General features: G+C 51.5%; 1 protein-coding gene across 1 annotated transcript; it reads left to right on the plus strand.

Moving 5' to 3' along the window:
• Positions 1–25,335, plus strand: SMTNL2 (smoothelin-like 2). The gene is made up of 8 exons (XM_006899762.1): positions 1–399; positions 10,960–11,047; positions 11,503–11,739; positions 12,217–12,292; positions 13,271–13,450; positions 14,643–14,760; positions 15,084–15,235; positions 25,209–25,335. The coding sequence occupies exons 1-8, from the start codon at positions 1–3 to the stop codon at positions 25,333–25,335; spliced, it is 1,377 nt and encodes a 458-aa protein (XP_006899824.1).
• Positions 25,336–26,352: the final 1,017 nt, after the last annotated feature.

The raw sequence follows: 26,352 nt of genomic DNA on the forward strand, positions 1-26,352 counted from the left end.
ATGGAGCCAGCCCCTGAGGCGGAGGAGGCGCGCACGGTGCGCGAGGCGCTGGGTCGCTACGAGGCGGCTCTGGAGGATGCGGTGCGCGCGCTGCACGAGGACATGCAAGGGCTGCAGCGCGGGGTGGAGCGGCGCGTGGCCGAGGCGCTGCGCCTGGCCGGCCCGCTGGCGCGCACCGTCGCCGACCTGCAGCGCGATAACCAGAGGCTGCAGGCGCAGCTCGAGCGTTTGACGCGCCAGGTGGAGGCGCTGGGCTTGGCGGCCGGGCTGTCCCCCACGACCAGCACGCCTGGCACATCCAGCCCTCCGCCCGCGCCCAGGGTCCCGGATCGCGCGCCCCGTCTGGGCACCGCACGCTTCGCCAGCCACGCCACTTTCTCGCTGTCCGGCCGCAGCCAGGTGAGTCTTGAGAGCGCGGCGCCTTGGTGGCGGTGCTAGTGCGCGTGCGCCCGGCGGGTGAGCATCGGCGCTTTGGTGCCGCCCCCCATCCTCACCTCTTCCTCGGAGTGCGTGCGCCTGTGCGCGTCTTTGGGTTGGCGGTGCTTGACTTGGCTGCTAGGAGTTGTTGTTGGGGGATTCTGGCCACCCCTGTGAAATTAGGGCAAATAAACTTTCCTGTTGCACCTGTCTCAAGCCGCCTCCCATCTTTGGAGCCAGGCCTCGTTTGCTTCAAGATCTGCCCCCATCTCCTTTATGTCCCGTGAAACTAAAGGCCTGTGCACTGAGGCGCGGCTGCTGGACAGACCAGTCAGCACCGCCTGGGCCCCACTGAGCTGATGGCGGGGTCAGCACCACCCGCTGACCTCCACTCTCTCACTCCTCCCTCACCCCCTATGGTGCCGATTCACTGAGGCTTGACTGCTCCCATTGCTGATTAACTCAGAGAGAAAACCTGATCCCCCACGCCCTCATGCTATGCACGCTTGCGTGTGTGTGTGTGTGTGTGTGTGTGTGTGTGTTGTATGTAGATGTGTTGAGGGCCCAATCGTGTGGGGACGCAGCCCAGGTGGCTCCTGAGAGTCGCATATAGCAGAGGACAAACCCCTTAGAGTGAAGAGAGGGGGTAGATGGGAACATGGTTTGAGCAGTCATTGTATTTCTGGGGTCTGTGACTGACCAAAGTAGATACCTTCACCGGTGGGGGTGGGGCAGAGGCCAGAAGGGACCAGCCACCACCCTGAGCACGAGCCTCCCAGGGTGGCAGGCACCTCCAGGGTCACACATTTCCAGTAACGCTTAGGGGGTGATTTTCTGCCCCGGCTGACCTGTGCTGGGATTGGGTTTGCAGGGTCTGTTCTGAGTAGTTGCCATCAGTCCTGTGTCTCTGGTTCAATCCCTTGCTTACGAAAATCCTCTGGACTGCACTTCAGGGATTATTAGGAAGGGCGAATCAGTTTCAGCTTTGGCCCTGGCTCTCATAGTGTGGATGGCAGATGGAGCCAAGTGGGCAATGCTAACAGCACGGGGAGCTACTGCCGCAGATGGCTGCTGTAGTAGTGCTCACTGCTGGCCTGGCTTCCCAGCGGGTAGCTAAGGAAGGCTTTGTGCTGCAGTTTAGGTCTTATTGCTGCTGCAGGTGGAGATTGAGGTGGGGTGGGCTGTGCATGCAACCTTACACTTTCTGAGTCTGGAACCTTGAGCCCTCATTGGGCCCAGCTGAACCTCCTATCAGAGTGGAGGGCTAGTTGTGAAGACTGCAGAGTGATAGGGCTTTGTCCTTCTGAAGGAGCCCTGGGTGCTTTCTGGAGTGTTTGGAAATTGGGATGCACTTAATTCTGTCCTGTGAGCATGACACACGATATACTTCAAGAGACAGAATCCTTGAGTGTGCTCAGGAAACTGCAACTGATTGTTTTTGAGGCTTTGGTTTAACACATGGGATTGCTGTGAGTTGTGGTTGACCAGATGCCAGCTAATAACAACAGTTTAGCACTTTTTTGCTACTTATCAACTCATGGAAAGAACTGCTCAAATTTTAGGAAAAATAATCTCGGAGTCAACCAGGAAAAACCAAACCCACTGTTACTGATTTCGACTCATAATGACCCTCCATTGGGTGTGCTGTTGTTGTTACTATGTGTTGTGGAGTTGCGACCAATTAATAGTTAATCCTCTGTCAGGTTTTCAGAGGCTGTAAATCGAACAGGAAGAGATTGCCCATCTTTCTTCTGTGGAGCAGCTGGTGGATTCGACCCCCCTGGCTTTGGGTTGGCAGCTCAACTCCTTAGCATGAGTAAATCTTTATAGCCTCTGAAAACCTTTTGAAGGGTCAGGTATGAGTTGATTCTGACTTGACTGCAGTGAGAGAGAGCTAGAGAGGAAGAGAGGGAGGGAGAGAGAGAGAGATATGCTCAAAGGCATCAAGTAAGCATAGAAAAATAGAAAGCCTTCTGAAGTTTTCAGTCTGTAATCTTTATAGAGCAAATTATCACACCTTTCCTCCAGGTTGGCACGTCTATTTGGGCCGCTGATCTTTCAGTTAGCAGCTCAAATGTTTGCCCACTTCCTTAATTGTCTAGTGCGGTTGTAACAGAAAATACCACATGTGGGTGGCTTAAAAGTAGAAAAGTTTACTTATAATTTAGGAGGCTGGAAATCTGACGTTAGGGCATTAGCTCTAGGGAAAGGGTCTCATTTCTGAGTGAAGATTCTCGTGTCTTTCAGCTTTGGTAGGCTCTGCTTTCTTCAGTTGTTTGGCAATTAATCCACCCCACTTGAAACTCAGAAACAGGGCTTTGAACTCTAGTTATTGCAGGTTCAGTCACGACTGATGGTGCAAAATTAGAATGTCCCTCAAATTTGTAAAATGTGGGTTTTTTGGAATGGGAAAAATGAAGGGTTAGAAACTTAGAAAAAGTAACGGTTAAAAACAATAGAAACTTGGTTTTCCTCATAGAAACCAAGGGCAATGTACATATTGCATAGCAACCGAATCTCTTGACCGACAGAAGCAGAAACAACTGTCCAGCTCTAAGATGCTGGCTAACTTTGTTGCTTTGAATGTGTGTGGCTCTTCACAGCCTAGTCTCCCACTTCAAGCCCCCAGAAAGGCTCATTGAATCTTCTCTAACTCACCCATTCCGGAGTTTGACCTGTGAACTTTCCCGTTCCAGTTATTCGTCTGCTTCGCCCATTTTAAGAATTCGGATCTGTTCCTGTTTTGCTTAGCTGGCCATGACTGAACCTATTTGAACTTGTTCAAAGCCTTTTTCAGAAATTACTAGCTTATGGCCTCATTAATAGTCCAAAGAAAACCATGTTTTCAGATGGAGTTAGGATTTCTACAGGTAGTTTTTGAGGAACACAATTCTAGTCTATAACACACATATATTGTTGTTGTTGTTAAGTGCCGTCGAGTCGCAGGTGACTCATAGAGACCCTATGAAGGAGAGTCCTCGACACTTGGGTGCCTTTCATCCCCTCTCCAGGTTCATAGGGTTTCCAGAGGCAAGCTATTATGGAAGTGGACGCCACTCCTCCTTCCAAGATAATACACATATACTATGTGTTATCTATACTTCTCACTCCACATACCTACACACACACACTATGTGGGAGGATCCTTTCCTGTTATGTGACTTTTATTCACCTGGGGTGAGCTAATTCCCTTGGGTGTAGGGGTAGTGGGCAGAAGGAAACTAGGCAGAGGAGGGACAGGGCCCCTATCTTGTACCTGTCCAGATCCTGCAGGGTAGATAATGTGTAGGGTGAGGTTGGAGGAGGGAGAATGGGTTTGAGCCTGAACAGTGGGATGGAGATGGAGTAGGATTGAGGGTAAGAGTAGGATCAGCAGGACTTGGTGGTCTTTGGATGTGAGAATGGAGGCAGACAGAGGAGGGTGCAGATCTAAGGAGAGATCCCAGGTTCAGTTGGGATTGTGATGAGTGTGAGGGGAGAAGGTGGTCCAGAGCAAGTGGATTCTTGGATCAGGCGTGCTGGAGAGCTGTTGAGTCTGGGGGTTGGACAGATCCTGGGGCGGAGGCAGCTGTGGAGTGGGTGAGTCTTTGAGGGCACTTGTGCAGAAGAGGAGAAGGAACAGGAAGCTAGCTAGGCACCCCTTCAGGAGTGCTGAATAGGCCCAGAGTGGTGTCTGGCTATGTCAGGGGCTTCTTGGAGGCCACCCCTACTTTCCAGTTCATGTACTGTGACCAGCAGTATGTGATAGTATTGAGTCTTGAATGAGCAGTCAGGGTTCTGGGGCAAGACCTGAGTATGGATGATGGACCGAGAGTCAACAGCTTGCTGCTGGCGCTGTTGGTTCCCAGTCTCTCGTATGCCAGAGCGGGGCCTGCATGTGACCATCTGTCCAGTGCACCCGGACTGTGCTACTTGGTTTGTGGTCAGGCATTGTGGACATTGGTGTCACTTTGCCATGAAAGTTAGAGTTGTTGAGTCCATTGGCTTCCTGAGGTTTCAAAGTGGGGATTGCAGGGGTCACAGGTGGGTGGTATTTAGCACACAAATGGTGCTGTTCTCAGTCATGGGGACACAGAGAATGATCAGGGACGCTTTGGGACAGCAGGCAGGTCAGTGTAATGGGCAGCAGCAGGAAGGACACCCTGCAAGGGGTCAGAGTCCCCGGAGCAGACAGGAACTGGCTTCAGTAATGTACCCTCTGCAGCCTGTCATGTGTCTCCCCCTAGGTGGGCTTTCATTTTCCTCTATAATAAGGAGCTGGTATTCTAGCCCAAAGATAAGCAGTTCAAATCCACCAGCTGCCTCTTGGGAAAAAGATGGCCAGTGTCCTCCCTTGAGATTTACAGCCTCTGAAAACCTGCGGGAGAGTCACCTGTGAGCCAGTTCTGATTTGATGGCATACAACAACAAACTGAGGCAGGAGGGGGTGTCTCTGGGAGACACAAATGGTTAAGCACCTACTAATAGACAGGTTGGAGGTTTAAGTCTATGGAGAGGTGTCTTGAAGAAAGGACCTGGCAAACTCCTTCTAAAAGTCACAGCCTTGGAAATCTGGTGAAATCTGGTTCTATGCTGATGCACATGAGTTCGCCAGGAATTGGTATCACCTCAACAGCAACTAACAACAAGTGGAGGGGATTGGCCTGGTCTTGTTGGCCCTCTCGATGAATGGGCTGGGTAGTTATAGCACTAATTGATGTCAATATGTTTGGGCACCCAAAAGTGTTTCTGGAGTGACAGCTGGGGTCCAGCAGGAGCAGGGAACCAGCTGGGTCTTTGAGGTGGACGGGGCAGCCCAAGGCCAGAACCTGTCCCTGGAAGTGTCTTCGGCTGAGCTGGAGCCGTTGGGTCCCCATGGCCGACTCCCTCAGGAACGGCTGCCAGGACCCGAGTCGGAGGCCCGGTGGTGAAAGAAACCAGACTCGCCTTATCTGCCTTCCTTTCCCAGACACACTGTGTGATAAGAGAGTTAAATGCTTTAGGGAGAAGTTTGAATTGAGTCCTTTAAAATGGTGGTGTGAGCAGAGGAGTCCTGGCCACTGTGTTAAATATCTCAGGCTCAGTGCTGGCTGATGTGGGTTGAACCTGGCCCAGTGGACTCCTGTGTCCAGGGACAGGCCTTTGGGAGTCAGATAGCAGCAGGGATACCTGAAGGATTTCCCTTCTCCTCTTGAAAATGTTTGAAAACTTACCCGTGAGAGGGTCCAAGCTCCCTGAGTCACTGAAATCAGACTTATCTCACTCCTGCTGGCGTTCCCAGGCCTGGGCTTCCTCATGGGGAAACCTCCCTCCTTTTTAGAACAAAGCCCAGATGGGAACCTTGGGGGTATAAGAGCTAGCTGGGGATGGGCCCTGCCCTCAGCCCCACGTACAAGTGATTTCTCTCCATCCCAGCACAACAGGGGTGCCTCCCTGGTTCCCTTCACCAGAACTGAGGTGTGCCTGGCAGAGGTCCACAGGCATGGGGAGAACATAGCAGAAACCCCTCAAGGAGACTTGGGCATTGAGAAATGTCCTCCAGCTCTGCCTAGCCCAGCTCCTTGACTTAAAGACTCTGTTCTAGCAAGTCTAGCTGAGGTAGTCACTCCTTCCCTAGCCTCTGCGCTGGCTAGTCCTGTGCCATCTTGAGATGGCAAAGGATAGGACCAGGTTCAGATCTGTTGTTCATAGTGTCGCTATGAGTCATACTCGACAGCATTTAACAACAACAAACCTGGCAAAAACCAGTGCAAGGGGCACCAGGTCTCACTTGACCCAGGTTCTGGATGACAGGTGTGTCTTGCCAGTCCTTTCTGCCCTCTAAAAACCCAGAGAGCTTGGTGGATAGAGCCCTGGGGTGTGGTAGGAAACCCGAGCCCCCAGCGTAGACTCAGTCTGACTCATCCCTCCAGTCTGTGTGTTGATGTCTTGGAGGCTGGTCTCTGAATGGTTCTTTTGCTGGCTGAGGGATGGGTGTGGGCAGAGCCCCTTTGCTTGGTGAGGAGTAGTCTTAGTTTCAGAGGGGGTGGAGTGAGGGGAAGGGAACCCCTGAGAGTCAGCTTCACACCCTAGCCTCCCAGCTTGACTTATCCCCTGCACCTTCCCTCCCCTTGGCAGGAACCCAGGTGCTCCAGCACCTATTTCCAGTCCTGTGGTGTTCTTGTCGGTCCCTCATGAGGACTAGGTCATGGGGCTTGGAACGTGCAGAAACAGGTGGGTGGGTGTGTATATATATTGAGGAGGCCCAGAGACCCACATTCTTGAGAAAATGGTTTCGCCATCAGCTTGTCCCTCCAGGCTCTTGTCTGGACCTGTGGAACCTGTTGGACCTGAGCTGGGTGGGTCAGGGGATACAGAGACCCCAGAGCAGAGGCTGCCCTGGTGACAGGTGGGGCCCAAGGTTTGGGATGGCCTGCTTGGTTCTCCTTCCTGTCCTGGTTGGCTTCCAGTCAGCCACAGTGTGGCTCTCGAGCGCCATCCTCTTTCTGCAGGGATCCCTCGCTTCTTCACCTCCTTTTTTCTGAGTCAGAAGCGAGGGGTCTGCTTCCTTTCCAAGGCCAGGCTCCTCCCAGACTCTGGGTTCTGTCCTTTCTCTCCTCTCTGGGAGCCCTGTCTCATCAGGGCTCCTTCCACAGTGCTGGAGTCTTCCTCTTAGCCTAGAAATGTGTTCTCTTCTCTCCCATATGGAAAACCCCCATACACGCCTTTCCCATCCCCTCCTGCCTTTTCAGGAATAAGGTAGATTCCATTTTGTCTAGATCCAGTGTCACTTCCTTTCTCCTCAGCTCCACCCCCCTCTGTCTCCTGCCCCCACCACACCTTCAGTTTAGCCCTGCGACTATCACCATGCCCTCTGCTAAGCCCAATGAACACCTTTAAGATATTGACTCTCTTTGTCTTTAACTCTTACCACTCTGGATTCTGTCAGCACTCTTACTATGTTGATACGCTTTCTCACCTGGCATTCTTAACATTCCTCTAGCTTTCTCCCTGCCTCTTTGGCTGCATCTTCTAATTCTTTCCCATCGATGCTTCTCTTGTTTCCTGTTTCTTACATGTGGGATCTCCTCAGTGTCTCCTTGCAAACCCTCAATTAGTCCCAAGCCAGTAGTTCCTTCTGGGCTTTGGGAGCCAGCTGGACACCATGACTCTCGTGCCTCCAACTTTTGTCCCTTCTTTTAAGCTTCAGACTTCAGTTGTCTCCACACAATGGCACCACTTTTTAGTCTTTTTGTTAGACAGAAAAGACCAAACTGTATGTCAGAAGAGACTCTGAGATTTGCTGTAGAAGGTAGAAAAGCTAAAGTAAAAGGAAGAAGTGATGACATAAAAGAGCCTAATAGAAGATATCAAAGGGCAGTTTGAGAAGACAAAGCAAAAACCTGGAGTTAGAAAGCCAGAAGGGGAGAACATTCTCGGGGTGGGGAAGGTCAAGTCTGACTTCTACTATTTCCTCAAAAGGAAACTGTCCCTATCAATAGTACCCACGGTACAAAACTAACTGCTGGGTCAGACATGGTCTTCCACACTTCTGCTAATTCCAACACCAGTCTTAACTACTCTACTAGGTCTGAAATCCATTGTAATGACCACATAGGCGTCCCAGAACCATGTTCACAGTTATGGGGTTTTATTAGAGAAGCTAATTCAGGTTGGCAGCAGGATACAGTCCCTCAGTCCAGACAACTTCTCAGGCATGTTTTCAGTCTTTGACCTTCAGCATATGGCTTAGGTCAGTGTTAACAAAGTTGCCTTAATCCTGACAGCTATAATGTCTTCCCTCAATCCTTCACCAAGCTTGGGTGAAGGCTTCTGGCTCAGACTCCATGGGGCAGCAGTCCCAAGTCAGTTCTATCTCTTATTGGTCTCTGGTTCTCTGCTGAGGCTGCTATTGTTCTTATGTAGATATCACTCTGGCTGCCACAAGAATCTCAGGCCCCAAAGGAAGCATGATGCATTCCCTGCTTTATCTTTTTTGGTTGGTGTTGAGATTTCTAATTTCTGCTTCTGAAACCACTTGATTTAAAACTCTCGGGATGGTCAAACTAGCCAGTACCCTGTGAAGAGACAAACACACCGCGTTTGCATGATGTCGCTCTGCCATGTGTCAAAGTCAAAGTCAATGGCTGAGAAGGCCATTTTGCACAGTAAACTCTTGATATCACACTTGGCATTTCTCATGCTGAAAGAACTAAAGAGCAAATTCTAACTTTGAATAATAATATGAAAAGATTCTGTGGACAAAATATTGAATGAAGCAGGAAACATAAAAAAAAGGAATACACAGAATCACTGTTCAAAAAAAAGGGATACTTTGAGGAAGTAGCATATGATAAAGAAGTGGCGAGGAAGGAAAAAGTCTAGGCTGCACTGCAGGCTTTGGCAGAAGATAAGTCTCTAGGAATTTTTAGAACACTAATTGATATGTTTCAATTGGTACTGCTTTCAAACACGTGCTCAGTAATTTCTGCCAAGAAATTTGAAGACAGCTACCTGGCCAACTGTCTAGAAAAGATCCATATTTGTTCCAATTCCCCAAAAGGTGATCATATATAGAATGTAGATGTAGAAATTATCAAACAATATCACTAATACCCCATGGAAGTAAAACTTTGCTGAAGATTATTCAAAATAGGTCTAGAGTAGCGTATCGATCGAGGACTTCCAGATATTCAAGCTGGACTCAGAAGAGGTTACTGCTAATATCAAATGGATCTTGACTGAAAGCGGAGAATATAAAAAAGATGTTTACTTGTGTTTTATTGACAATGCAAAGGTATTTGTTTCTTTGGATCATAGTAAATTATGGATAACATTCTGAAGAACAGGAGTGGGCAAACACTTAATTGTGTTTGTGTGTAAATTGTACAAGCACAAAGAAGCAATTATTCACACCAAACAAGGGGATAGTGCATAAATAGTTTTACAGTTGGGAAAGGTTTGCATCAGGGTTGTCTCTTTTCACTGTATCTATTCAGTCTGTATGCTGGCACCTTGGACTGCTGAATGGTCTCTCCCTGGACATGGGCTGCCCACCACCCAGGTTCCAGTTATGCATGATCAGAAGACATTATGCCTAATGGCTGCACTTTTGGTTCAAGGGCGGGAGGTGGGGAAGGGGCGGTCTCTAGGGAAAGACATTGGCACTGTGGCTGTATCATTGGCCGCAGTTGTGAGGATGAGTCAAGATCAGACGGTGTTTCATTCTGCTGTGCACCGCGGGTCACTGTGTGGGGTGTGTGTGTGTGTGTGTGTATGATGGAGTTGACTTGATGGCACCTAACAACAACAACAACAGTCAGTCCTCTGAAAATGACTCCTCCTCCTCATCTACCTGACTGACCCCAGACCTGACTCTGGCCCTCTGACACACTTGGTCTGCTGGAGCACCCTCATGCTGACTTGACCTCACTCCCCAAGCACACTGACCCCCTCTATGGCAAGGTGGGTCCTCTTGTGCTGGTTTGGAGCGGGGGCTGAGCATCTGGGACCATAGATAGGCTGTCAGCTGTCTGGGAACCTTGTGGATAAGGGAGCCAGCCTGGAGGTGTCCAGGGAGAGATGAGTCATTTGCTGGGGACTCTCAGTCCTGGCCTGCTATGAGGTGTCTACCTGCCTTTGGGCCTCTGTCAGGTGGACTCCACACCTGGTCACTGTGAAGAGAGCAGGGCCATGGTGGAGAAGAACGTCCATCTGGCCCCAGATCCAGCTGCTTTTCACTGTTTTACGCTATGACCTTGGACACCCCTCCCCTCTCAGGCCCTCATCCTGTTTGTAAAAGGGGGCTAGTCGTCGTATGAGGAATGCCCAGGAAGAGGCGTAGAGACAGGACATAGCCTGCTCCCCTTCCTCCAGCAGGACAGCTGAGATCCAGAGGGGCACGTCCTGACTCTGGTCACACGGTGGGGTGGACGGCGTGGCAGGATACCTATGTGGGGCCCCAGGCCACCTCCCTGGCTCTTGCTCTCACTCCCCCTCCTCCTGCCCAACCACCTATTGCTGCATTGACCTTATAGACCTGCATTGGGCAGCTGGTGGAACCCATTGAGCTGTTCATGGTGATTCACCCCCAGGGTGTCTCCTCTGAATTTCATCTTTCTGACAGTAAGCGGAACACTTTGGGGTTGGAGTAGGGGGTTCAGGAGCCCATGGGAAGATGAGAGCTCCACAGAGCCAATTAGGCCCTTGCCCTCTGAGCATCCAGGTTCATCTTGTGTGAAGAGACACTATGACCATCATGGTCCCAGTAAGATCTTGTGTCGTTGTGCTGGTCCTACACACAGGCAGCCCTGTCATCCTTGTTCTGTTGAGATAAGCAGGGGGCCAGGACCCCTTCACTCGGCCTCTGGTCCTCATGTTCGGTCTAGGGATGTGAGTAGGCCTGCCTGGCCAACTCCTCAGCCTTGACCTTTGCTTTGGGTACTGGGTTGAAATAGGCAAGATGTTTGGCTGGCAGGATCCTGGAGGCTCAGTGGCCGAGCCTAGACATGTCTGCCACTTAGAGGGGCTCTGGAGAGGGGCCTTGAGTTTGACCTGAGCTCCTGGCATTCCTTGTCTCTTCAGAGTGTGGATCATGATGAGTCCAGTGAGCTGGAGACAAGAAGGACCTCAGACTCATGTGTTGTTGAGAATGGGCACCCGCCAGGGGCAGGTAAGAGCTGAGGGCAGAGGAGGGATGGCTGGATAGATTTGGGGCTCAGGGCCTTGACGAGGCCAGGCCACCCCTTGGCCTTGATCTTGAGGGGTAGAGAGTAAATAGTATTGATCTGGGAGAGCAGTCTCATGCCAGTAAAGGAGAACTTTTTAGACAGAGGGGAAATGGAAAGCCTATAAGGGAGTGAGCATCTCATTTCTTGAGGAATGCAAGAAAAGGCGAGGGAACAATCCAAGGCCTGAAGAAGGTAGAGTAACAAGCCAGCTATTATTTAGTGAAGCTGGCTCCCTTGGGAACTTCAAGAAGACTTTATCTCTAGTTAGAATGGCACGACATCCTGGAGGCCCCCCTGGAGTGGGAGGTGGACTCAGGGAGGCTGGAGCCCTCCGTAGGGTCTTCTAAAGCCCTGATGGATGCAATAATTAACCCCTTTCCTCTTGTCAATCTTCCAGGCTCAGGTGACGGATCCCCTGAGGCTTTCCAAACCTTCTCGGCACCAGAGCCCCCCAAGCCTCGTCCTGTGAGCCTCTCATTGCGGCTGCCCCACCAGCCGGTCACTGCCGTCACCCGTGTCTCTGAGAGGTTCTCTGGGGAAACCTCTGCTCTGTCACCCACATCTGCTGCTGTCCTAGGGGGCTTCACTCCAAGCCCCAGTGAGACCACTACACCCTGGACCCCGAGCCCGAGCGGTATGAGATGAGAGGGTGGACGGGGCACAGACCTGCCCTGGACTCTTATGGAAAGAGCTGGGCTGGGTAGAAGAGGACTGGAGACCCAGGAAACCCAGCACAGCGGTGACCGTCCTGTGTGTGACCTTAGTCTGCAGCTCTATCTGTGGCGTCCACCATTGGCAACTTCTCTCCCAGAAAAGCTGGGAATAGGGGCAGTGACAGTTGCTTTTGTGACAGGTCCGGGCTCGGTTAGAAGGTGGTCTCTTGCTGTGCACAGTGGTACAGCCTCCTCTTCTTGACCTAGGCCTGTGATCTGGCCTCGAGTCCGTCCTGGGTGGGGCTGTTGGGTTTCCAGCTTCACCCCAAGTTTGTGCCCCTCCACAGGGCTGATGCTGGGTGAAATGGGGAATGGGATAGGCCAGGCTGGAGGCAGCAGACTGGGCTAGTCCTTCATGAAGAAAAGAATGACTTTTTCTCCTTCCTATTGTTCTACAGAGAAGAATTCTTCTTGCACGTGGTCAATGTCCAATTCTGGCCATGGAGCGGTGACGTCAGGCAGGGGCAACAGCAGGTGAGTCTGGACCCCTGACCTCTGACTCGGGTCCCACTGGAGTCACCTGCTCTGTGTGGCCTGAGACCCTTCAGGGAGCTCCGTGTGCTGATCCCAGGGGAAGCTGTCGACACACGCTCCTTGGGTTGGGGCCTCCAGGGAGGGGCCCGGGGCCGAGCCTGTTGAGGTTGGTGGGTAGGGTTTGATCAGGGTAAGGAGGCAGCAGGAACTGGTATAGAGTTGTGCTTGGAGAAGTAAGGCTAGAGGCTGGCTTCTCTCTGGACCCTTCAAAAACCAAGTCTGTGAAAAGATTGGAGGATAGGAGGTTCCCTCTTTAATTTTGCTCCATCTCAGGCAGCTGAGGGGTCCTTGGAGGCTGGGGTTCTTCACGCTGGGGCCTGAGGAGGCACCTGGCAAAGCCACAGGGTGTGGGGCTGGGGCAGGTCAGCAGGGGGGTAGCCTGTGGTGTCCACTTGCTCCTGCAGGCCAGCTGACCTGTGCTGCAGGTGGTGACATTGATTGGCGGGGTTTTTGTTTTATTTTTTAAATAAAAGAGGAATTGTGACCTTCTGGCCAGTTTTTCCCCAGGGGAGAACAAAAGGGGTCTTATGTAATGGTGGTGGCAGATCGGACTGGCTCTGGTCCCCCTCCTGCATAGAGAGGGTACCCCTGCTCAATCCAGGCATTGACATCGACCAGGGGGTGATTGTCCCCAGAGAGGGGCCCACTCCTCCAGCCCTGAGAATCTCAGGACCTGTTCTTTGGGACCGCCAGCTCAGTGCAGAAAACCTGCCAAACTGGTTGGAGACTGTACTGTGTGGTGTTTCCTGAAGGTCATTGTGACACACCCCCCACTTGCAGTTACAGATGCGGCTTCATCCGCCAAGTTTCAAACACTCACTGTTTCGTGGGGTGGGGTGGCTGGGTGGCCCAGCGTTTGGGGGCCTGTGTGATCTGGCACAAGCTGTGTTCCCTCTTGACTAACTGCTCTCTCCACAGCCCGCCTCTGGTGACGCCGCCCCAGTCACCCCCATCCCCACAGCCGCCAGCCACCACCCAGGTCCATCGTCAAGGGGAGCGTCGCAGGGAGCTGGTGAGGTCGCAGACGCTGCCCCGCACCTCAGGTGCACAGGCGCGCAAGGCATTGTTCGAGAAGTGGGAGCAGGATACAGCCAGCAAGTAAGGATGCTTACCCCACACCTGGCCCAGAAAGAACCCCCGGAGCGGACCCAGCCCCCTCTCCCTCACCTGCTGAGTGCGCCTAGACCCACACCAGGCTCAGGTTGGCGTCAGACTGACTCAGCATAGCAGGGCTGTCCTGTTCCCCAGAGGCCGGTCCTCCATGACTTGACACAGGATCAAGGCTCGGCCTAGGCGGTCAGGCGCCACGTGGCCCCAGTTGTGAAAGGACAGGACTGTGGGGCAGGGAGCCAGGCAAGCCCAAGTGAGATCTGCATCTCCTCTCCCAATTCCATGAGCCCCCTAATACCTTGTACCCCTAATGTCCTAGCCTGCCCTCACACCCACAATTACTCCTCGTGGATTGGATGTAGCTCCTTTAGTTCTGGGTCTAGTGGAGGAGACTGGAGAGCAGCCATGTGGCACTCCAGGCTAGAGCTGGGACTTGCCCACGGCCTACAGAGGTGACGCCCCTGGTGCCCCAGACCCTGCGTCCTCTGGCCCACCCATAGCAGGACAGCCTTCGTGTGTGTGCGGCAGATCTGCTGGTGTGTGGTCCTGACATTGTCTCATGCCAGGCCCAGGCCTGGGGTGTGGTGGAGACCAGCACCGCACACATCCCTGACTTTCTCTGGTGAGGGAGGCAGAGCTGGGAGAATTTTGTCTGTTGGGGAGTGGCCTTGAGGGGGAATCTAGGAGAGGAGATTGTCCACTGCAGCCAGGAAAGGCTAGTGGGGAGGGAGGGTTTATGAGTAAGGCTCCAGAGAGTGGGGTGAAGGGAAGGAGAACAAGGGTGGGAGAGAGAAGAGAAGCATGAAAGGAAGGGACAGGTGTCTCAGCCGAGAGGATGGCCTGAGCCACAGGACAGGACCATGCTGGCTCAGGCCCTCTGTCTCGGGATTTCCAGGTGACCCCTGATTCTCAGAGTGAGGACTAAACAAGGGACCTTGAAGCCTGGCTGGGGATGGAGGGTCCCCCCAGATGTCATCAAAGTAGATTGTGTCGGTGTTAGAGGGCTCGTGTCCCGAGCCTGTGCAGGCAGGGCAGCTGCCGGCTGATACTTATCTCCCCTGAGTGGACAAAGCAGGGGCTCTTCCTGGTGGTGTGGGATCCCCCGACAAGTAAGGGCTCCCTGCCTCTTGTGGTGGGGGAGTCGGAGCGAGCACCCCAGCAGGCGTGCGTCTATCCACAGGGGCAAAGGCGAGACGCGGGCGAAGCTGAAGCGCTCGCAGAGCTTCGGCGTGGCCAGCGCCAGCAGCATCAAGCAGATCCTGCTCGAGTGGTGCCGCAACAAGACTGTTGGCTACCAGGTGAGCCTGGGGACCCCGGAAAGAGTCTGGACCAGGTGGTGCCCCTGCCCTTGCTCCCCTGGCCAGAACAAGGACCTCAGAGGCCAGGGGAAGGGATGGCAGCTAGAGCTATTGTTTTGGGCTTGGTCCTGAGCTCTTTGAGCATGTGCACGGAAGTCCCTGGGACTCTATTCAGATCTGAGCAGGCTAGTCTAGTGCACTTGGTGATGGCTTTCAGTTGAGTTGGGGGTTAGAGAATCTGGGAAGACCTGCTGGTGGATGACACTTGGGTCAGGGAGCCGAGGCCGGAGCCACTCTGACCTCTACTATTGTCTTCCCTACAGCACGTGGACCTGCAGAACTTCTCCTCCAGCTGGAGTGATGGCATGGCCTTCTGTGCCCTGGTGCACTCCTTCTTCCCCGATGCATTTGACTACAACGCGCTGAGCCCCACACAGCGGCAGAAGAACTTCGAGCTGGCTTTCACCATGGCTGAGTAAGTATGATGGATCCTGGTAGCCACCACCCCCAGCTTAGCCCTTGAGCCAGACTTCGGCCCTGGGAAGGGAGCCCAAGAATGAGGATGCAGGCAGTGGATCACAGAACTGAGGGACCTGAAGCTGAATGGTCTTTCTACCTTGTACAAGTGGGGAGACTGGGGCCTAGAGATGGGTAGCGTTTGCCCAGACCACACAGCACACAGTGATGGAACTGTTCTCTGTCCTGGCGTGCCTGTCCTTTTTACCAGTTAACTTGGCTTCTGATGAGCTGTCTAGGATGGGAGACCAGTTACAGGCACAATGGGAGAGGCAGTGAGACAGGGTCCCCCGGAGCGCTGCATGTCCCCCTGGCTTGTTGGAGCGATGCAATTGCTTGGGTAAGCTGATAATTCTCTAAGTCGGTGTTGTGTCCTAGATAGGCTTCTAGGGAGCTCTGGCGGTCTAATCTGTAGGGAGCTGTGCTGAGAACTAAAGCCTCTGCCGTCTGCAGGTTTGAATCCATTAGCAGCTCTTTGGGTGAAAGATGGGTACACGTCTTGGGTGATTTACAGCTTCAGAAACCCACTGGAGAGCCAGCTGTGAGTTGGTTCTGACTCAACAGTAATGAGAAATGTGATATTATGAGACAATGGCAGTTCAGTGGTAAAAATCTTGCCTTCTATGCTGGAGACTTGGGTTCAGTTCCTGGCCCATGCATCTCATGGTTGTTAAGCCCTAAAAACCCTGTAGTCCACAGACATTCAATCTGCAGCCGATCGTGAGGATGGTGCAGGGCTGGGCAGTGTTTGCTGCCATTGTGTGTGGGGTTGTCATGAACTTTGGGCCAATTCAGTGTCAAGGAAGAACAACAAATATTAGTGTTCCATGTGAAAGTGCCCACCTTCTTAATATCAGCCATGGGAGGTCGGGTGGGGAGGCCTTACAGGATCCAGAGGTGCTTGGGACTCGCAGTATGGGATTTGAGTGTAGGCTAAGGTCAGTCTTGTTCTCACAGTAGATCTTTTGTGGTTAGAGGAGAGCTGGCAGAGCAGAGTCTGACAGAGAACCAGTGGAATATTAAAACCGGGTACTTGAGAGTTAATGAAAGAACTGTTTACAAAGGTGAGGGAGCTCTGTTGGCATAGTTTGTAGGACGTTTCACTGCTAACACAAAGGTGGTGCCTCTCTGCCAGTTTGAGCCCACCAGCAGCTCAGAGAAAGATGGGCAGTCTCCTTCCCGTATGATTTACAACATCACCAAACCTGCTGGAGGGTCAGCTCCGAGTCACTTCCAACTTGATAGCAGCGAGTTTGAGTTTGTGTGAGTTTTACAAAGGTGGAAAGATGGGAAGAAAACTCACAAGGCAGAGTTAACCACAGTGGGGGGCCATTAGCCACCCTGGGCTGGCTCTGCGGGTCTGGGGAGAGGAGCTGCTCATGGAGCGCTCACTATCTGATAGGAGCTGTGCTTTGGTGAACGGGGAATGACTTAGCAGAGAAGCTGGTGGGGACATAGATCCTGGCCCCACTCTTCCTGTCCTCATACCAGTGCCCCCAGTTGGCTGAACCCGAGCAGAAGGCAGAGGGCCCCATAGCCCATTGCTGGGTCCCTCACAGCCTCCCAGGGCAAGGGTGGGGTGGGCAGTGACCTGGTGCTGAGCAGCGGGAGTTGAAGGGAACAGGTCAGGGATGGGGGGGGGAAGGGATCCTTCCCAGCTGTTTCCTGGAAGTGACGTGTGTCAGCCTCTCCCTCTTTCCTGCCTTTGTCCCCTGTGCTGTAAGCCTCTGCAGAGCCTGTTGTCTTCCTCAGACTGCATTTATCATGTGAATGCCCAGTGCGCATGTCCTCAGGTGGCCCTTACCTGCTGCTGCTTGAGGTGGAGCCCCAGGGTTCACCCGGGCTCCTCACTCTGTTCTGGGTGGGGCAACCATGTCTGCCGCCCGCCCCTGCCCTCTCACAGAGTCCTGAGCCTGGCCAGCAGGTTAGAGCCCCAGACATCGTAATGTAGCCCTGGCCCCCAGCCCCTCTCTTGGAGCAGTGTCTAGTGTTGAGGGGCCAGCATGGAGACGAGACGTTGGCTCTGGGCTCCTCCGCCTCATAGTTTTTTGGAATCTCAGCCTTGCCCCCGTTGAGTTGTCTCGGATGACGTGCTCAGCTTCTCAGCCCTCGTGGGGTCATAAGAACTCCTTGTATACTTTAAGCGCCGTCTCTTTCTTGGCTGCCTGAGATTAGCTGTCATCCTAATTGCAGAAACAGCTTTGAGCGGAGTGTGTTATGCAACTGGATCAGGACGGTGGAGAAGGGGAGCCAAGGGGAGCAGAGAGAGGCAGAGGAGGGGGTGGCCGCAGAGAGTGGGCCCAGCTGCTGGAAGACGGAGTCAGGCCTCAAACTTGGGCACACTTGGCAGCCACCCCAGATCATGGAAAGTTGTGCCTTGCTCACACGGTTCTGTATAGTGGAGGTCCAGTGGGCCAAGTGGTACCAGCTCATGCTCTGGCCTTCTGGTCACCCTTAGCCCTGGATCCTGGGCCATGGCAGGGAGAAGGAGGCCCTGGGCTGTAGGTAGTGACCTTCCTTCCCTACTTTCAGGGAACACGGCTTCCCTTGGCAGCGAGGGCTGGAGTGGTTCAAATCTGTGCATTCCCAGCACGCGGTTTGAGTTCATGGAGCTTCCAGACTCCAAACAGATGTTTCTTCTATTCCCAGCCTGGTGGGGGTGGTGGAGCGGGTCCAGGTTTTGCCTCCCGCCCTCCCTCCCTTCCCCCCAGAGCAGGCAGCGGGTAAGAAATTTGGCCCTGCCTCACTGTGGCCGGAGCCTGCTCCCGGCTGTAAGGGTGGGGGCTGCTGGAGGGGGCTGGGGGCTGCTGAGATGAGTTCTTGCTTTTCTGCTGACTCAGGGGGGCAGGAAGGGGGTCCCCTGCAGGCCCGCGTGTGGAGAGCTCGCTGGAGCCTGGGAGGGTGCCTCCCCTTATGAGTCATATATAAGATTATCTTGAAGGTTGGTGGGGGAGAGGTCTGGAGTGGGGGCCTTGCCGCCCAGGGCCTCTAGAGGGGCAGCGGCTTGGACTTCGTTTCTTGGACCAGATGATGCGTGGAAAAGCTAGCAAGAAAGCCCAGAGACACCTGCCTGAGGATGCTGGCTGTTAGCATCTTAGAGAGATCTCTCAAGCTTGCCAGCAGACGCAAAGGGGAACTCGTGCTGTTGGAAGCTGCCAGTAGCCGCTACACATGCAGCTGAAGGGAGCTAAGAAAGGCCGTTCGTTTGGGGTGGTGGAATGGGAGGATCCTGGAGTCTGATGAAGGCTCAGCCCCTGAGGGGATACAAGCAAGCCTGGGTCCCCCAAAGCACGGGTCTACCTTGCACTGGGGAAGAAACCTTTCAAGACCCTTTCATGCACAAGTGCTAAAAAAGCACAGAGAAGTGTCAGAAACATGTGGAGTGAAGTGGTTTATCCTTCCCCTTCCCCCCAGCTCTGTACAGTCCCAGCAAGTCCCCTCTATCATCTGCGTGAGTGATGCGGTGTTGACAGCGAGCCCAGCTCCCCCTGCTGCCGACAGGTGTTCCTGCCTGGAAGGCCAAGGGCCCGCCCCAAAAGGGGCTGGAGCGGACATCTGACCCCAGCCCCCAGCCCCTCCTCCCGCCTCCTACCCAGGCCCAGGCAGGCCAGCCGAGTGGGGCCCGAGGCTGCCCTGCAGGGAATGTACCCTACTCTCGGGTTACTCGTACAGCCGTGGCCTTCCAGGCTATTTGTAGTATCCATGTGTCTCTGTCTAAAACGAGACTGTGTTCCGAGCTCTGGCATCCTGGTCTGCATTTAGAGAAGGCTTAAAAAAATAAAAATAACTGCGCCCCCACCCCTTCTCTGCCCTGCCCCAGTCCCCGAACACATCCTTCCTCTGTTACTACCTACCAACATGGTAGCTGGAGATCACAGGGTATAGGAAGAAAAGAGAACCCCTGAGCCCCAGTGTGACACTGAAGGAGATGCCTTCAGAAATGAAAAGTGACAGTTGGCAAATGTTAAGCCTCCTTTGTGCTGCATGGTGCATTTGAAAGGATCTGTACTTTTTTCCTTGGGACTTTATGGTCTTGTTTGAATTACTTAAAATACTTGGGTCAAATTGTAACACACCCCTACCTGACCCTCCAGCAAGTTTTCTAAGGTTATAAATTGCGCAGGATTGTTGCCCATCTTCGATGGCTGGTGGATTTGAACCACCAGAGAAGTGTGGCCTTTTAGGTTATTGACTCAGCTCCTTGCTGACTGTGCCACAGAGCTCCCTGTACTTAAAATAAGTTGGTGTCATTTTTATAAAAGCAGTTGGGAAAAATGGCAGTGGAGACCTCTAGATAGATAATGGTGTTCAAGTTAATGCTGATGCACCCATTTCCTTTCCCCCCTCTTTGTTCCCCTCAGTTTGCAGTTTGTGTTGCAGTGTCTAGGACTGTTATCCTTACTGTTGTCACTTCACAGAGAGGGAGTGTGCTGTCTTTGTAGGAAAAAGTCACCATGATTAGGGTAGAAAGCCAGGGTCCCTGAGGGTCCAGGTGAGGGCAGAGCCATGCCTTGAAGAGAGGGGATGGGGGTGCTCTATCTGTTGGAGGGAGAATTTGGCCAAAATCTGTGGATTGCAGTCGTCTGATCCGAAGCTGATCATCTTGGGAATGGCACAGGACTTTCTCTCATGCTGTCGAGTTGAGTTGGACCTGACTCATAGCTGACCCTCCAATAGGTTTCTGATGTTGTAAATTGCAGGCTGTGGATTGCTCATCTTTCTGCAGGCAGATTTGAACTCTGGGAGATGCTTGGCCTTTGGGTAAGCAGCACAGTGCTGTGTGGACTATGCCACCAGAGCTCCCTTGCACAGAACGAGGCAGTATTTTGTGCTGTGCTGCATGGAGTCACCATGACTCCATGTGCATGAGGACCAGCTGACAGTGGTGATAGTGGGAGAAGTGAGTGAGGGACAAAGATGGTCCTGGGGCAGAAAAGGAGGAGCTGGGGAGGGGAGATGGCGTGCTGTGTCCCCTTCCTCAGGAACCTTCTCACTCCCAATTCTTCTTCAGTCCAGAAACGAGGGTGCGTGTGACTAAGTGATTGGAAACTAAATCTGCGTGGTTGGTGGCCAAATCCCCTGTTTGCTTGCTGGGGAAAGCAGTGCCTTGCTCCAGGCTTCTTGTCTGAGTGAAGTAAAACTTCTAACCCAACTGCCACCCTGACCATCCTGGGCGGGTCAACTCACTGCGGTTGTTTGTGCAGGCTGTACCGCACCAGGGATATGTTGGCACTTCTGGGTGCCTCGTGAAGAGGGCTAGGAAGAACCCAAACCAGGAGGATCCCACCTCATCCCTGGAGGAACAGTTAGGCAGCCAGAGATATTTAACTGCAGGGAGAGACATGGATTTGTGAGTTTGACTCAGGACCTTGTGGGACCAACAGGTAGAAAGGTAAACGATGTAAAATCGTATAGGAAACCACTTTCTCGTGCTAGAACCATTGACACAGCAATTAGGTAGACTGTCCTGAGAAGAAGTAAGTTCAACCCCTGGAAGTGAGCAAGTTGAGAAAGGTTCTTGAGGACGTGGTTAGTGGTGTGGATGGAATTCCCAGGTAGTACAAATAGTTAATGCACTGGACTGCTAACTGAAAGGTCAGTGGTTCAGGTTCATCCGGGGGCAGCTTGGAAGAAAGGCCTGGCAAACTACTTCAGAAAAATCAGCCATTCCAAACCCTATTCTGATGCACCTGGGGTCACCACGAAATGGGGTTAATGACTCTGGTATTTGGTGGTAATGTTGCTATTCTCATTGGGGCGCTATTTAGATGGAGTGGTGGTTAAATTCTCTTCTTTTGAGATTGAGGCTCTAGGATCTGAATGCTGTCTTTATTTCATGTGGGGGAACTCTGCGGATAGTGACAGTGATCGTGGTTACATGGACATAGCCTGCTCACACACCTTGGGTTCCTCAGGACAGTAGCCAGTGAGGGCAGGCAGGAAGGGAGGTGTCCGTCCTGTGCTGTGGGGCCGGAGGAGGGCACCCAATACAGTGATAGATCAGGAAGGTGAACTCAGGTCCCTGGCCTCCTGCAAGAACCTGGACCTGCAACCCTTCACTGTCAACAAAGCACCTTTGCATGCCTGCCCTTGTCAGAGTGACCTGAGCCGTGCCCTGCCTGTCCTGGGGAGAGAGGGTGCCCGCTAATTGGGCCAAATCCACTCATCACCCCATGGGGCTGTTGGATTCCCTTACAGGCTGTCCTCCCCAACCCCCATGGGGAGGCGGCGATAGGATCCCTGACAGATGTCTCCATTTCGCCTTGACATTTGGTTTCTGATAGGAGGCCTGGCGTCTGGCCAGCACTGCTGAGCAGGGCCCCGTGGTAGAGTTACCACCTTTGTCTCTGGAAATAGCTGGCCAGAGAGCTGGCTGGTCCTTGAGCTGCCTCTAAGCTGTGTCCGCGTACAAAGCACTACGGATCCATTGGAACCAGCTCCTAGCCCCTGGCGTAGGTGGGGGACCCCCTCCTTGCTGTCTGACTCTCTGAGAGTATGCTGGTGGAAAGGAGAGGAGAGGTGAGGTTCTAATTTTTTTTTTTAATGAGGAAGTAAGCAAAGATGAAAGTATTTGGAGAGCAGGGATCGAAACTCAGGTGTTTAGATTCAGTATGGTGAGTCAGTGGTAGAATCCTCACGTTCCGTGTGGGAAGACCTGGGTTGGATTCCAGCCAGTGCATTTCATGCATAATCATGACCCATCTGTTAGTGGAGACTTGGAGGTTGCTATGGTGCTGAACATGTTTCATTGGAACTTCTAGACTAAGACTAGGAAGAAAGGCCTGGTAATCTCCTTCTAAATATCAGCCAATAAAACCTCTGTGGAGCACAGTGGCCCCTCAACTGATCATGAGAAGACTCAAGATTGGGCTGTGTTTTGTTCCCTTGTATGAGGGATGGACTCCTGAGTCAGAGGGGCAACAACATGATGGCAGCTAGCAACATTTGGATTCAAATTCGTTTCCTCCCCCTGCCTTCCTCCCGCGTGACTCCTCACTTCTTAAAGTGAGACATGATAATTCAAACAGCAACAATGAGAATCTCTGCTGTTTATCAAGCTCTTCCTGTAGACCAGGAGCTGCAGCTACTGATCTGCATGTATTAGCTAACTGAATCCTCACACCACCCTGGATGTTGAGAAACTGGGTATTGTTCCTATTTTCTAGATGAGGTTACATGTTTTAGCTAAAGTCAAACAGCGAAGAAGGGATAAACTCATTGCCATTGATTCAAAACAGGCTCGTAGCTGACCCTCTGGCAGGCTTCCGAGGCTGTGAATGGCAAGGGAGGAAGTTGCCCACCTTTCTCCTAAGAAGCTGTTGGTGGATTTGAACCATCAGAGAAGTGTTGCCTTTGAGTGAGCAGCACAGATCAGATCACTGTAGGTGAGACCACCAGAGCTCCCTAGGAGGGGACAGAAGAGGGATATAAACCTTGATGGTCTTACACTTACTGACTTGAGGGTGAGAAACAGATTGAGGACCCCTGGAACCAGTAAAGTTCACATTGCTACTGAAGGTCCGAGGAGTTGTTCTTGCCCTTTTGGTTCTGCCTGGTCATGTGCACATAGTGCCCACCCTCCTCCGTCAGGCTTGAAGCCTCATGGCCTTGAGCTGGGAAGGGTGGAGGTAGCAGCTTTCTCTCCAGCTCCCACATGCATTAGCACCACCAGGCAGGGGGTAGATCAGGTTCCCCAGAGAGCATGGCACTTGTTGGACCCTGGAGACGCCCAGCAAGATTTTAGACAAGCTCTCAAGTTATGACTAAGCAGATTGTTAAATGCAATTTAGTGCTTCATGAGCCAGCATTTAAAAAAAAAAAGAAAGAAAAACAGCAAATATTTTTGTGACATTTTGTATTTACATACATGTAAATGTGTGCTGAATCATGAAAAATGGCTTTCTGTAGGTTAAAAATATATTTTGAAAACTACAGATTTGGGAAGTGTATGAATGAATTTTGCTTCAGTAGCTTTATTTAGAATTGACCTTGATTTTTCCACGCTCTAGTTGATCCTGATTTTTCCCCATGGGCCACCAGAACAGCAAATAAGTCAGTCTTAGAGGAAGTGTAGCCAGGGTGCCCCTCGAGGCAGGGATCATGTGACACTTCGTCTCCCATACTGTTGGCATATTGTCAGGACAGGCCAGTCCTTGGGAAAAAAATGTCATGCTGGGAAGGGTGGAGGGGAGGGTCAGAGAAAGAGAGGAAGACCCCCAAAGAGATGGATTGACACAATGGCTGGTAAGAGTGGGCTTGAACATGGCAGAGATTCTGAGGATGGTGCAGGATGGGGTGGGGTTCAGATGTGGTTTTCACAGTCACAAAGCATTGTATTCGACTCAACGACACTAATACCACCACCAGTAATGATACAAGGGAGCTCTGGTGGCTTGGTCTGTAGGGAGTTATGCTGCCAACCTAAAGGTGGAGCTTTTGGTGGTTCGAATCCACCAGCTGCTCCTTGGGAGAAAGATGGACAGTCTCTTCCCGTACAGTTTACAGCCTCTGAAAACTAGCTGGAGCTGAATTAAAAGAATTTGTTCAAATTTGTATTAGAATTTTGCAAGTAAACTGGTGAAGAAACAAAACCAAACCAGCTGCAGTATTAGCTGTGGATTGGTTCTGACTCGATATCAGTGAGTTTTGAGGTTTTTTTAAGTGATGTGCAAGGAATCCTGACAGCATAGTGTGTAGTTATTGGGCTGCCAACCAAAGGGTCGGCACTTTAAATACACCTGTTGCTCCTTGGGATAAAGTCCTTTCTTGAAAACACAGCTTCCTTCAGAAGAGTCACTGTTAGTCAGAACCAACTTGACTTTGGCTAGGCAATGGGTTCATGATACACACTTGATTTCCTTTTTTTGTGGAAATATATTTTTTTACTTAAAAATATAGTTGTCATGTTTATCATGTCTTTGTTCACAACAGCAAGGAGTTGGAAACAACCTAAGTGCCCATCAACAAACGAAAGTATAGAAAAACTGTGGTATATTCACACGATGGAATACTACGCAGTATTGGAAAAACAAGGAACTCATGAATTATTCAAAATGAGTGACCCTGGAAGACATTATGCTGAGTGAAATATCTGTCATAATAGAACAAATACTGCATAGTGCCACTGTTGTAAAACAGGACTGACATCGGGGTTGGAGGGAGACTGAGAAAGATGGGATAAATAATGTAACGCATTGAAACAGATGAGGGAGAAAAGGGATATGTGATTAGGTATTATTGTCATGACAGGAGTCCAGAACGAAGGCTGCATAGTGGAGTGGACCTGGGGGGAGGTTTGTAAAACAATGAAAGATTTTTTCCTTTACTTTTCAAAGAGAAGAGTATACTGGGTGAGGAGGAGGAGGCAGGGAGAAAAGTGCAACAATGAATGAATGGAAATCCAAAGTCTCTGCAAATTTTCATTAAAATTAATAATAATAAAAAAACAAAAAAATATAATTGTTGTACAAGTAAACCTAAATTTAAAAATAAGAACTGTAGAGGTGGTTCATGGATATGGGAGCATGGAAAATACTGTTATCAGACTGAGAGACTCTCAAGGTCATACCAGGTTTGTTGGAATCCTAAGGAGCTGGGTTGGCATAGTGAGTTGTGTGTTGGGCTGCCAACCAAAAGGTCACCAGTTCAAATATGCCAGCTGCAAAGTTGTCAGTTTGAATCTACTGGCTTACTCTTTGGGAGAAAGATGAGGCAGTCTGTTTCTTTTAATTAAAACTGAGAGCCTCAGAAGCAAGATTTACTACCATTAATCAAAACTGGGCTCTAGAGCTTTGAAGGCCCGTGCTCCTGTTGTTTGGGGTGGGAACCTTCACCTTTGAGTTCTTTCTTGGAACAGCAATGCAGGCTCTGCTGGGGCCTCAGCCTACCCGGTTGCTAGGATTGCCATTCTGATAAAAGCGTCTGTGTTTCAGGAACCTGGCGAACTGTGACCGCCTCATCGAGGTGGAAGATATGATGGTGATGGGCCGTAAGCCGGACCCCATGTGTGTCTTCACCTACGTGCAGTCGCTGTACAACCACCTGCGTCGTTTTGAGTAAAGGCCTGGCTGGCCAAGCAGCAACCCCAGGATGAGCCCATGGGGAACTCGTTTTTCCGGCATCAGGAGAGTTGCATTGGGTGACGCCTGTTTTCTCTGTGGTGTGTGACTGCATTCCCTTCACGCCCGCCTGTGTGGCTGATGAGAAGTACCACTGAGCTGTGCTCCAAGAGTGACCATCACAGCCGAGGGCTCGAAGGAAGAGGAAAAATTACCTGAGAGACAGCGAGAAATTGGTGCTACATAATTATCTTCTTAAGACATGCTTCTTGTTGTAGATTCTGGAATGCTGAGTTAACCCTCTTCCCCCTTGTGGATCAGATACATGGCTTTGCTAGGTCACATTGATGATTACCAAGTGGGTTTTTAAAAAAATTATTAGTATTATCATCAAAATGCCCAGAGTTTTTTACTTCCTCACCCTCTTATAGCTTCCTTTCCTCCCTTCCTCTGGGCTGCAGCCAGGAGACAAATAAGTGGCCATGAAATCAGCAGCTTGAGAGACGGCCCAAGTCTGGGAAGAAGCTGTTTAATCACTCCCAGGTCCTTGGCAACAGATAACCTTTGCATCACCTCCACTCTCCTTGGTCCCAAATGGCTCCTATTCTCCCCAGGAGGCCCCACAAGTATCAGGCTAAGAATAGTCTCCAGGGGAAGTTAACATTTTTGGGGAACGAGAGGTTCTTTATGCTAAGAGGTAGTTTTTATTCACTTTTAGAGGGTTATTTATGAAAAGAAAAAAATGCCATCTGTATTGGTAACCCTTTGTACATAAAAAGATGTGTCAAGCTTTGCTTGGGATTCATTATTTCTGCATGGGGGAGGAGGAGCCTGTGAATAAGGGATTTTATACCCATTGCACATGGAAATTCTCCCCATGCTGTTTCAGTACCTCAGTCACTTGCTTATTGGTGTAAGTTCCCGCCTAGTTGGCCCCCAGCTTATGATGACCATATACCACATACCCGATAGAACCATGCACTGCCTCGTCTTGTGTTGGTCCCTGTGAAGCATTGGG

The sequence above is a fragment of the Elephantulus edwardii genome, unplaced genomic scaffold, assembly GCF_000299155.1.
Source record: "Elephantulus edwardii isolate Elephantulus edwardi_28Jun2011 unplaced genomic scaffold, EleEdw1.0 scaffold00267, whole genome shotgun sequence".
NCBI lineage: Eukaryota > Metazoa > Chordata > Mammalia > Macroscelidea > Macroscelididae > Elephantulus > Elephantulus edwardii.

Bases quoted from the DNA above. Each gene is read 5' to 3' on its own strand.
- SMTNL2 (XM_006899762.1), top strand. From the start codon at position 1: ATGGAGCCAGCCCCTGAGGCGGAGGAGGCGCGCACGGTGCGCGAGGCG. The intron at 11,740-12,216 runs GTATGAGATGAG...ATTGTTCTACAG, and splicing joins CTGGACCCCGAGCCCGAGCG to AGAAGAATTCTTCTTGCACG. The intron at 12,293-13,270 runs GTGAGTCTGGAC...CTCTCTCCACAG, and splicing joins TCAGGCAGGGGCAACAGCAG to CCCGCCTCTGGTGACGCCGC.